Here is a 13,172-nt window from a genome sequence, read left to right as displayed (position 1 = left end):
AAGTATATCTTTGATTTGTAGGTGCACCTGATGAATCCAGAGAACGTACCAAAGCCCTGCTGCGCCCCCACCAAGCTCCACGCAATCTCAGTGCTCTACTTCGACGACAACTCAAACGTGATTCTGAAGAAATACAAGAACATGGTGGTGCGGGCCTGCGGCTGCCACTGACACCGGCCTCCAGGGCTCATGATGCTTGATTCAAAGTCGGGTTGGCAGAGGGCTGCAGCTTCACCAGTGACTCCTGGGTGATGCTGACCTCAACTAGACACCAGCTTCCCGCCCGAATCCTCCCCCCGCAGGGAGGCTACACCCTGAAAGATCTTTTACATGTTCTACTCAAAGCATCCATCTAATAACAGGAACATTTGTCTATAAACTAAGAGGGGACCATTATGGGTGTCACCCTGAGGCAACTTCCCCCTCCAGTGTCACCCCGATGTCAATCACCTTCTCTACTCTCTATGGAGTCTTCACTTCATGGGTCTGCAACTGAGTGAATGTGAGTGAGTGTGGAGGATGTATATTATGTGTTTATGGAAGTGTGTGTGTGAACGCCTAAGGAGGCTACTGCACCTTCTCCCTCAGTGAGAGGGAGAGGGCTAAACTGAACTGTTGTGGGACCGGTCCGAGTGCTGCTTTCTTTCCCTTCTCCTCTCCGACAACAGAACCACGGATCAGTTCTCAGAGAGGCTCCATAAATGACTCATGAAAACCTTTCAGCATGACCCTGGGGAGACGACTCGGTGTTATCACGGCTCTGAAAGCCAACAGTAGTCGGTGACATTGCCTGGTCAAGTGACTGAACATTTCCTTTACAGCGCTAATGTTAACTTAATACTAAATGAATGACACTTTGGAGTCAGATTCATATTTCCTTTTTTCCTAAATGTACTTTTCTCTGTAAGCCATATTTGCCCTCCAAAAATATAATATGGACTGAACCAAAGTGACCGCAGGCTATTTTAGAACTCCGCTGCTCCGAATAACCCCTCAGTGTCAATATTTGCCGGGCTCACGCTGAGCTGCGATTCACCACGCTGCCGACATGATGCATGTTGTGGCTAAACTGATGTTTTTCTCCAAAGACCCGAAGAATACGGCCTTATCCTCTGGACATGCCGCAATTTGCCATTTCCATGTTGCTGCACTCTCAAAGTTAACTAACGCTTCCACCCCTGACAACCCATCAAGAGATTGTGGAAAAACATTTATGGAGTCAAAAACAGCGTCCGTGCCAGCTTTCTGAAATTAGCCCGTTGCTTTTTCAACCCTGAGGGTCAAATGATGATGTTGAGTTTGGTGTCCAGTGGCAACATCTTTCCAATTGAACATGTTACTGTGAGCTTTGAATGACATGGAGCTTTTTTTTAGAGAACATATTTTTATGAAAAACTAATAAGATTTTAAATACCTTACGTGCCTAACCAATCATTAATTACAAAATATACCTCTGGTAAGCTGCTGTTTACATTTGTGATCATGTTTAGACTGTTTGTAAATACTTGTACATTCTCAGCTTATTTATTGCACCTTTTATTAAAAAGAAAAAAATCACATACCTTATTAACAGACCGATGCAAGAACAAAAAGTGTATTTTTGAATCTTTTTTATTATGAAATCTCATGTTACAACTTGCCATTATTCACTCTTTTTGTACAAAATCCATGGGTAGTGCACCCATGACTCGCAAGGAAAAAAATACTTCTGTCACTGGAGTTCCTTAGACCATGTGCTATCCATAAAAACTTTTACTGACAAAAGAACTGCTGTGTTTGACTGTTTATACCTGGGTTAGACAATAAAAAATGCCTGATACTCTTCACATAACCTGGGTCAACGGGGTCCAGGCCTGAGACCCTGAAGGCTAGGAGAGGAGAGAGGGAAGCTGATTGAGATCAGTCAGAGAATGTGGAAGATGCACACTTCAAATGTCTAGTGTGCTTTGTTCCATTATCAGACCTGTGATGACAATGAAGCCTCCATCACAACTTCTCCTAGACTATTGGGGGGGGGGGGGTTCCCTGAGAGTTAAGTCAGATAGGCCAACACTGGCTTGAAAATAAAAACCCTCAATTCAACACTTAACTTCACATTTAGGTGACAGTACCATAATTGTGATTTTACAACAGATCCCATTTATAATATTTAGCATTTGCAAAAGTCCAATGGCTTTAGAGGTTCATCAGAAACAATTAATTGGACATCTGTCCTGTCGTGAAACCATTTCATTTAGATCTGTGTGAATATTGGTTCTGATTGATGGAGCAGTGCTTGCAAAGTGGTTGTCCGGAATACTTCATTTGCGAACCCAACAAATATGATGGTACTCTCCACATGAGCAGATTAAAGTTGGGTCACAGCAATGAGGCATACATTCACATCCCAAACACTCCACTGAATCATTCTGTCTTTAACACAGGAGAAAGTCTGTCGTTGGCTGACTCCTGTCTGAAGAGAACCGAGTGGAGAGAAAGATAGAGAGAGGTTGGGCTACTGTAGGAGAGAGAGAGAGAGAGAGGAGTCCTACTGGCCAGATATGCAGAGTGGTGAGAGTCTTCACTGTTCCTACAGCTCGTCTCTCGCCTGCCGCATCACGAAGCTGTGCAGGCTCTCCAGGTCCCGCCCACCGTTATGCTCTTCTCCCTGCTCCCCCGCCTTGAACATGATCAAAGAGGGGTAACCCTGAACCTGAAAAAACAGGAAAGAACAGGATTATTCTATGAGCTTTGTCATCCTTCAAAAATCACCACATTTCTATGATCGCAGAAATACGTCATTTATATCTGTTAGCTACACAGTTGAGGAGAACTTCCCTTCAGAATACTCTCTGGGTCGGAGAGTCATGATTTTGAGATATTTTGCTGACTGATGGACAAAAGTATCTAATCTCTAAAGTGAATTACTGGGGCGATATAAAAACCAATCAGATATTTAGGGATGTTTGGTATGCAAACATATCTTGGATATAAAAACACAACACAAAGGGCACTGATCTGTTGAACCGTGACGCAGCGATTCTGCAGGGTGAACACCTTATATTGTACACAATGCTAATTATCTTAGTGATCAAGCTGATACGGAGTGATGTGTGTCAACACGTTTTAACACCTGACTGTTCAAACTGCTTTAGGATTGCAGTCTGCATCTAATTCAAGTATGTGGCAGTTATAAGTGTTTTATGGCTCTGTGATAGAACCTCAGTGTTTTCTTTATTACACCTTAAACAACACATTATCTTGAGGAAATGAAAAAGCTGATTGAAAGGCACGTGAAGTAAAGAGTGCTGCGTGTTTAGTGTAGATGGAATCTTCAGTGTAATTTGTGGAAGACGCCCATATACTTACAGAGTACTTGTTGCAGATTGTGCGCTCAATAGTGCAGTCCACTTTGGCTATCTTGACGTCAGTGAGGCCGGGAAACTCCTTCCTGGAAAGATCCTCCCATGTTGGAACGAGGTTCTTGCAGTGGCCACACCTACAGCAGACACAGGACAACAGGGATGACATCACTCAAAGGGACTGAGACTGGGAGTAGGCGCTGGACAAGATTAACATTTCCATGACTACGGCTTTTCTTTCTGATATTTATACATAGTATGACCTCCGATATCATGACTTGTTTAATGGCATACCATACTGTCTGACCCTTGGCCAGAACAATGTAGAGGCAGTGTTTGACTGAAACACTTTAATACATGCGAGTGCTACTACAAACAGGATGTTAAAATAAACAAAAAGAGGATCTTACCATGGAGCGTAGAATTTAATGAAGGTGAGTCCTTTGGCGACTGACTCTTCAAAGGTGCTCTCTGTGAGGTCCAACACACTGGACTACAGAGGAGAGAAACAGGCAGAATAACTTTACTGCCTTAGAGCAAATGAAGAAAAGTTTTTAAATACGTTTAGACAGTTGGCACCGAGGCATATATTTCTTGTGTGTGGCATTTCTTCTTTTTGTCGTTCACACCCACCTTCACCTCCTCCTGGGCTGGCTCCTCAGTGGGGATCTCGTTAGCTTTTTCTTCCTCACTGCCTTGCTCCTTTTCTTGCTCCTGAGCGACGACAGCCTTCAGTTGGTTGTCCACGAAGTCTTTGAAGGAGTCCAGGTCTCTTTTCCCTTTGAACTGCTCTACCTACAAGAAGACAATCAGGCTAGAATTAATACCGTATAGATTTTTTCCGTATTTACTTAGGCTTATTGGATCATTTCTTATTATAGTGAACAACTTTTTTTCTCACAGCAAGACAGCTTAGTTTGGACGGTTGATTGATGACTATTAATCATTGTTTAAAGGAGGGGTGGGTCATTTTGGAGGAACCAGCTCGAGTGCGCTAGAATTTGAAAATAGACAACCGGAAAAAATCTGCCACTTCCTTACAGAGCCCCTCCTCCAACACACACGACCAATGAGGGCACGAGATCAGTGTGTGCTCAGATGGAAGGCTGACAGGCAGGTAGGCCATCCAGTTATTTTAGTCGGGCCGGCTCAGATGATTGGTCGTGCTTTTTACAGCTTCCACAGATGACATTTTTTTAATGGATTTTTTATCAAAGCACTTCAGATATTCATTGCTATCCGGATGTTAAGAGCATTCCATGGAATATAACAAAAAGTGTATCTCGAGCCGGTTTCTCAAACTTACCTACCCCACCTTTAACTCAGATCTATAATGGCCAATGTAATGATGGCTGTTGTGATTAACATGTCAGGTTTATCAGGTCAGATCAAAAACACCTTTCTTACCTTCTGTCCGTTGTAGAAGAAGAGCAGTGTGGGATATCCCCGCACGCCGTGGTCAGAGCACGCCTCGTACTGCTGAGTGCAGTCCACCTAGAGCAAACATATGAAGATGGGTTGTTAAACTAGAGTGAAACATAAATGCAAACACCGACTCTGCAAATTTGCTTAGGGTGTCTAATAAAGAAGTATGCAAATAGGCAGCTTCTCATGTGACCAGCGTCCTGTTCTGTCTAACTGGATGACTGCGTGTGTGGTGGAAAGACCTCAAACAGAAACCTGGTGTGCTTCATGGCTGTCCGGTTTTTACTCGTGTCACAATCTGTTGAGTTTTATTTTTGTAGTTTTTTTTTTTTTACGAGTACTTGGATCAATAAACTGTGATCATGTACACAATCTGAAGGACCCACCTTTCCTATCTTGACGTCTTCAGAGTGCTCGAAGGAGGTGGCCAGCAGCTCCCAGGTGGGGGCCATGGCTTTGCAGTGACCGCACCATGGGGCAAAGAACTTAATAAAATGGGCACCTAAACAAAGAGGAGAACAAATGTTTTATAGAGAAGGAAACCAATAAGAAATGTAACACAAACGCAAAAAGAAATAACGGACATATTATAGACAACTGCACAATTATGTACTTTACTGAAGTCTATGCGTTTAGACTTTGATTTAATGAAGCAATGTAAAAAGTTGATTCCACAACAAACTCAACCCATAATGAAAATATACACGTCTTATACGCCACCAATTATACAACGTTTATTGGGGCTCTGTTGCCAAGATGTGAAGGTGGGACCTATAAACACTGTTTAAAAACGCATATGTCATATCCTGCCTTTTTTAGAGAATTTATTTTTCCTCAAAACCAAAACAGTTGACTTCAGCCGAGCTTAAAAGCCACAATTCTAACGAGACAATTATCGTGAGCACTGTTTATTTTTGCAGGCGATTTCAGAAAAAAATCTAGAAGCGTGAGGTGACAGGAGACAAGTGTTGTACAGTCAGTTTGAGTTGACCGACGTTGTGGATTGTGGCTCTGGTGCTCGTGTTGAAATGTCAGTCAAGGCAATGTTTCCATTCTCTAAGGAGGGGTCCGAAAACACTACGGACTGTGGCTGAGAAGAGAACTGAAAGTGTGTTTTAAATACAGGGACAAACAAGTTATCGGTTTCAGACTGGGCGCAGCTGCAGAAACACACAAGAATATGCCAACTACTTATTACCTAGGTTAAGTGGTAGAGCAGCAGTCTTTTTGAAGTGTTATAATCAGCATATCTTCTACTGGACCTTTACCTTTGGCTATGTGTGCCTTGAAGTTGAGAACAGTCAGGTCGTACAGGCCCTGTTTGGGCTCGGGGATTTTAGGAGGCTCTGGTTCACTCTCTGGTTCCTGAAGGACACACAACAAGAAGCATGTATGAACACAACTGTGGGTGAATGGTTCATAAACCTGGGGTGTTAACTGAATGACCACAACTCACCGAAGGCTCCTCCTGGAGTGTCTTCAGCATCCAGGTCTCCAGAGACTCTAGATCTCTGGACCCCTGGTACTTCACTGCTTCCTGGTCTGGCCTGAACAACTTCAGCCTAAACGTAAAACAAATGTATTTTTAATGTATGAATTGCGGCCTGACAATTCAATTATAAAGCTTAACAAGATAGTGTACTGAAACTTCTGTCACTCATTATCCAGGGATTGCTGTGTTAGCAGGTGTAGCATGAAGTCAGCAGCTTTCAAGATTTAAGAGGATGTCATTAAGATACTGGCAGAATATTTAACTAAATATAGGCTGATGTATCACCTCTCTGTCAATCAGTGATGAAAACAGCAGGCAGGTCCAAAACAATGCTACATAATGAATATGAAAATATGAATCAAGTACTTACGTGGGGTAGCCCTTGACCCCGTGGACATTTGAGCAGAACTTGGTGTCCGGGACGCAGTCTACTTTCACCACATACACAGGGGGGTCCTCCATGCTGTTGTATTTGTCCCCCAGTTCATTCCATGCTGGCTGTAACCTCTGGCAATGGCCGCACCTAGAAACAACAGTGCAATTCAGTCAGTGTGCAATGTAATGTATGTTGGTCTGGTCTAAAACATGTTTTGTCCAAACTAATCTGTGATTCAAGTCAATGTGCCCACAGTGTATTTAACTTGGCTACATTAGGGCCTATGAGAAAGAGATGATGGTGTATCTGAGAAAATACATTCTTAGAAATACCATGATGGTAGGCTACTACTGTTAGAATAATTATAAAAGGAACTCTTACTTTCTAGTTATGACATGTGTATTTCTTGCACTGAAGATCTTTTGTTTAATGCAACATTTAAAAATAAATGAATACAAGTATCCCGTGTTATTGTGCAAACTGTCCTCTGATGAAAACAGACACAAGAAGTCTGCATCCTTGTCAATGAAAAATAAAAGCAAATTAGAAATTAGAGTTTGAAACCTGTTCGTAATAGTGAGCTATTTGGGTCAATCTCAGAGAAGCCATAGAGACTTTGCATGCAGCAGGAATACTTAGGACAAAGGTTTGGGCCTGGAAGAAATACCAAGGGAAGATATTTGAAACTTTTGCAGTCATCCTTTGACAACACTTTTGATCTTATCTTCAGACACATCTTACTCTCTCCCCTTCGAGTTATTCTACTTCACACTACAGTAAATTGATCGATGTTTTAACCGCTCTTTTAATGTAGCGTTCCTTCCTTAGACCTCACCAAGTACCTCTGAGGGTCCGTGGACCCCATTTTCGGAACCGCCGACATAGCATCAGTCAATCAGTTTGTGCCACGTAAGCAGCAGAGTTCCAAAAACTATGACCTGCTTTCTGCACAAACTGTAAATAAGCATAGCGCCACAAAGAGTGTTTAACTATGTTGTGAGTCTCCCTTTCAACATTCACTAAACCGTTTTTAATAAATATGTTGTGGACTGTGATATAACAGCAGTCTTAGCACCGAGGCCACTGTGAAAAGTACAGTAGCCGCTAACGGTTTGGCTAGTTAGCAGATAAGCTAACCTCCCCTGCTAGCCAAATGAACGGGAAGGTAGCAAACTAGCATACCGGCTAACTTGCCGGTTAACTCTAATCCCATTCTTCAAACCCTCCAACGTATTTCAGGTGAGTGTATCTAATAAAAAAAAGAAAAGACAAAGTGCATTGCCAAAGAATGTATTTGACTTCATCTGAAGAAAACTTAGGAACTAAGTGTTCACTTACCATGGGGCGTAAAACATGACAAAGTGGGGTGCAGTGGGCACCGCCTCGTTGAACATCTCCACTGTGTATGTATGCTTGGCATGCTCATCTTCTTCTGCATCAGCGTCGCAAAATACCGAAGTAAACAGTAACGAAAAATAAATAAAAAACAACATAAAAGGTGTGCAATTCAGTGCTGAGGCCATGGTGAATCTCGGTGGGTGCTCGGTGTCCCTGCTGGTGTGAAAAGACCAGCTCTGTTCGTGCACGCCCCTCTGCTCTGGCTGGTTAAAGTTGTATAGACTGTGGATGGGTCACATGCGGATAGAGAACGCTGTTACAGCAGCTGGGCAGGCACACGGCTGTTGTGTAGATCTGCGAAAGCCCGCAGGCGCTTTGCAACTCGATCCAACCTGACAGGTTTGAACAAATGGCATTCTTTAAATAAGTATGGTGGCTATTTTAGTAAAAGCAAGTGTACTGGTTGGGAGTTAATGTATGAGTCCAATACAATTCCCTGAAAATAAAGAAGATATAGTGCAGTGTTCCATGTATGCATGTGTGCATCAGTCCCTTTATTGTATCTATTGCTGCATAGGTCTAGGCCTACTATCCAGAAAAGTGAAGCGGTCATAGATTTAACTGAAAAAAACATAAACAAATGCTAGCCATTACTTTAAATTCATCTTTATTTCATTGGACAGAGTACAGGTAACAAGCCAAGGAAATGCATTATAATATCTAAACAGCATACAATCCAATGTACTATGAACATGAGTATCCTTTTTACTGTTAGCCCCTGATGGAGCGCAAACAAAGAAAGAGCTGATCCTTAATATTTCGTATTATTATTAGAATCCCTAGCTTTTGGTTATTTATTCAAACTGTTGTCCACTAATGTACCAACATCCAAACAAAAAATTGGTCTCTGAATTCAGCATGTAACAAGAGGCCTACAGTTTGTAAAGCCCTGTGAAGCAAATGGGTGATTTGGACTTTAGAAATAAAATAGATTTTTGATTAGCATTTTGATTTAGAATTAAGTGGAGACAACATTCCCATACATCATTAGGTTTTTAAAAAGTTGGGTGATGGATGAGCCGAATCCCTACATCCCTAATGATATTATGGGTAACCTTATGGAACCTTCTATAGACAGGCAGCCAACCGGTTAACAGTTTAGCACCCTATTCAAGATGATGAATATGACATACTACATTTCAATATGATTAAATGTTAAAGGAGGGCCAATGAAGTCATACGAGGAAGCTTAGTGTGAACGTTTTTATTAGGATATAATTGAAGAGACATTTGAGAGTTTATTCACCTACGAAAAGCCAAACTGGTTGATTATAAATGGCCCAGTGGTTCTGGTCCACTGCACAGCTCTGGCAGGCAGTCTGAGTTTCCTTCACACCTAAGGCTGTCTTTCTTGAACAAACTGGCTTCTCTTAATGGTACAAATATATCAAAACATGACAAATTGTGAAAATACATTTAGAATTAGGAGAACACAGACGTAGCGTTGGGCACCATAGCTCAGGTGTCACATGATTGCTCAGACGACAAATAATGTGTTTTCTACACCTTTGGTAAGATGTGAGTCAGAGTTGCCTCCTCAACAGTGGAAACGAAGCTTGAGAGTGAGAACATTTTAAGGCAAATATAATTAATCCAATTTATTACACTGGATAAATAGTGCCTCTCGTGGGGGCTGTAGCCTCTCGTAATGGCGATAGTTTATACTGTATAAATCATGCATCTATTCCCACTAATGAGTGTGTTTGTGTGTCTGTTCCCAGAGCAGCAAGTACCTGGAGCTTCATGGATTGACAGCTTTTTGGCAAGTCCTCACTCCTCTTTTCCTCTTACTTATAACACAGTCATGGTTTCATGAAACTGTATTTAGACAGCCTTCATATGTACAGTATTTCTCTTTAATCATTGCCCTTTTTCTTTTCATCTGCACAACAGGAAGAGTGGGACGAGGAAGGGAAGAGGTTACAGCATGGAAACAGACAGAAGTGTCGCCCACAGCGCACTAACCCTTTCCCAGACTATCACATCTCTTTCAGAAAACCAGGACTTCTTGAATGTCTATATGCCAGAAGTGGGTGGAAAAGAATCCTACCATGCGAAGTCAGGGTCTGAAGTCAGATGTTTAAGCACAGATATTTATGAAGTTATCTGTGTGTAAATGTGTGATTGTTTTTGTACTTTTAAGGCAACATGTGTCGGTAGATTGTTCGGCTTTTCCCTTAACAACAATTGAATTCCCCTGTTAAACAAGTATAGTGCAAACATTGGTTGAGGAAGCAATATACTTCTAAACAGTGTTGGGCAAGTTACTTCCAAAATGTAATATATTACATATTACTTATTACTCTCTTTTGAAAGTAATAAGTTACATTACAATATTACTGTCTCTGAAATGTAATGAGTTACACTACTTTAGTTACTTTTTAGTTACTTTCACCAAAATAACCGCAAAAGAATAGCTAGGTATTTTAAATGCTAAAATGTAGTTTAGTGCAGCTCATTATGCATCCAGTGAAGGGCAATGTGGTATAGCATAACAACTGTGTAGGCCCTTAAGGCTACTAACTTGTATTACAGGGCTTAGTTGAATACTCGATTCTGATTGTAAATTCTTAACATGTGACACGTTGTTAATACAGCAGTAGCCTACAGACCGCTGTCAAGGACTATAATGAAGGTTAACATATTGTAAATCAGGGCAAATATGATTTAAACCATGCTAATGGTTTGAAATGGCAAACATTGAAAGGCAAAAGTATAATTAAAACCATGTAGCCTACTATATCATCACCTTGCTCCCATCATATACGCTGGGAAGAGAATATTTACTGCTCTTGAAAACTGGTATCACATCATCATGTGAGGTTGACTTTGTGACCTGGAGAAAATTTCAGCTGCAACATCAGCTCGTTTATAATAAGCTTGGGATATGAGATATTTTTGTAGCCATTCGTGGTGAAGGCATCTGTGCTATTGTATGCATTATTTTTGACCCAACATTTGTACAGGCATGTCAGAATATGGTACTATTTTCACATGAATATTCTAGCCATTGTCTATTTTTATACCACAAGCTGCAAAATGACCGCCTTACCCCACTGTACAGGCGGGTAGTTGTTTCGATATACCTGGCACCTGCGGGCCGCAGAGGGGCGGCGTAGTTTCGGGCGACGAAGACTGCTGCTCCGGGCCCGGCGAGTCAGGCGGGAGTAAGCTAGTGTCCACAACGGAGGGTAACGTGATGTCCGCATCTGACCTGTTGCTACTGTCTGCAGTAGATGCAGTGTTGCTGGCGTTTAGTGATGGTTGCTTTAACCGTTTTCGTATAAATGATTATCCACAGATCAGATGTGTATCACTGCTGTGGAAGCACTTTGGAAATGATGCACGCGCAGCGGAGCAGGTCACGCGCACCTGACGCAATTTGTTGTTAGTATTTTTCGCTACGTTCTCTTTTTTGAATGGTTGCATAACGTTCAACTTCCCCGAAGATCTCAACGCGAAGCCTGAAGGGTAAACACCAGGTTTACTAATCTACCCGCACAATTTGTCCGGTGTCGCAATGTCTCGCTATGTTAGTACATTCTTAAAAAACAAAACACCATTTAATTTCGGGTTAAAATGTGTTGTAACTGCGTTACTGAGCATTGTAACGGGTAATATATTACCCACATTTCATTAGTAATGCGTTACATTACTTCGTTACAGCAAAAAGTAATATATTACTGTAACTCCGTTACTTTTGTAACGCGTTACACCCAACACTGCTTCTAAAAGACTCCCTCACAGAGATAGATCAGGCTATTGACCCATAATGGTGGAAAGAGCCGGTCTTTAACCTTCAGTTGTAAAAACCTAAATGTATTTTATTGAAATGGTTACCTTTTGGCCATGACCTCCCTTCCAGGGCATGAAAAATAAAGCAGTACAAACTTGCTTGGCCTTTCTATAGCATACAGTATATGCACAATAACTAAGGCAATATGCTCCATTGTGTGTTTGTTTATTGTGACATTTTGCAAAGTATGCTTCTTCATTTTGTTACAGAGTTCATTGAAAAAATAATACCACTCTTATGCTAAAAACCTTAGCTAAGCATGAAAGGAGAAAACAGCTAGCTGTCAACAGCACGCCTAAAGATACAAGATTAACAAGTTGAATCTTGTTTATATAATCAGTTTGATCAATTACAATTTGCAATTTTAAGAGGGTCACAACGTTTTCCAAGAAATATATTGCACGAAACCACATAAAATGTCTATTCTTTCAAAAAAAAGTTCAACCCGGTGCCACTGAGGGAAAGAACACACTGAGTTCTGACTTTTTGAACCTTTTCCTTTTCACATCAAAGGTATTCTTGTCTGAACTGTTATGATTGCTACGATCATATTCCTGCTTTGATTTAGTCCTATGTGCTGACAAGAAAGTGTCAGCAGTACAAGAACTCCCACCCACAAAAGTTTATTTGAGCTATTATATCAAAAAACGGCCTTGACATCGTGACCCTCAGCTCTCGCTGCACTCTCCTGCACTCTCTCACATTCCAACATTCAAGCATAAATGCCTTTATGGTTAATTAGAGGTGGAAAATGATATATAAGATTATTTTGCTTGACTTTTGCACATGATAAATAACATCTACACACAGGCCCGACACTTCCCAAAGGGGCTCTATTGTTACCATGGCAAGCCAATAACCACACATCACTATTTAATCTCAACATGTCATATAGCTGTGGTGAATATGACCAGATTGCTGTGGACACATTTTTACATTTTGCCTGTCGAAGTGGGGGCTGCATATTTGTGGGTGTCTACTGGTTACCCATTGTTGAGGGTCAGGCACCTTGCCAGGCCGGGTATAGCATTGTGTAATAGTAAAAAGAAAGATTAATGGACCCTGGGGACCCGAGAACATTATGTTTATTTTTTTTAATTGCCCGGAGTTAGTGGCTGAGAGTGTAAGAGTCGGCAGGTGGCAAATGTGTGAAAGTGAAAGCTGAGAGACAGAGAAAAGCAATGTATGTGAATAAAAAAAACAGGCCAAGCTATAGTTAGATATTGTTCTAGGCCACTAACTACAGAGAGTGAGCAATAACTCTTAGCTAAGACTTTTCATGAGGTGACTCAGTATGGTCTATATAGATATCTCTAAATAAGTACATTTACTAAATGAAAGCGT

General features: G+C 41.4%; 2 protein-coding genes across 2 annotated transcripts in view; one reads left to right on the top strand and one right to left on the bottom strand.

Moving 5' to 3' along the window:
* Positions 1-1,767, top strand: part of bmp6 (bone morphogenetic protein 6) — a 38,779-nt gene extending 37,012 nt beyond the window's left edge. The window contains exon 7 of the mRNA XM_079660954.1: positions 22-1,767. Within this exon, the coding sequence (XP_079517080.1) occupies positions 22-171 (150 nt within the window). The 3' untranslated portion in view covers positions 172-1,767. The remainder of the gene's footprint in view (positions 1-21) is intronic.
* txndc5 (thioredoxin domain containing 5) lies at positions 1,596-8,265 on the bottom strand. The gene is made up of 10 exons (XM_079660955.1): positions 7,973-8,265; positions 6,629-6,781; positions 6,223-6,328; positions 6,035-6,131; positions 5,153-5,268; positions 4,749-4,835; positions 3,975-4,136; positions 3,752-3,834; positions 3,349-3,478; positions 1,596-2,692 (listed from the first exon to the last, which is right to left on the bottom strand). Exons 1-10 carry the CDS (start codon positions 8,155-8,157, stop codon positions 2,570-2,572), a joined length of 1,242 nt encoding a protein of 413 aa, XP_079517081.1. The 5' UTR covers positions 8,158-8,265; the 3' UTR covers positions 1,596-2,569.
* Between the last annotated feature and the right edge of the window lie 4,907 nt (positions 8,266-13,172).

Source organism: Notothenia rossii, assembly GCF_949606895.1.
Source record: "Notothenia rossii genome assembly, chromosome: 12".
Lineage (NCBI taxonomy): Eukaryota > Metazoa > Chordata > Actinopteri > Perciformes > Nototheniidae > Notothenia > Notothenia rossii.
The sequence above is the reverse complement of the archived record's forward strand: the minus strand, read 5'-3'. Positions and strand labels throughout refer to the sequence as shown.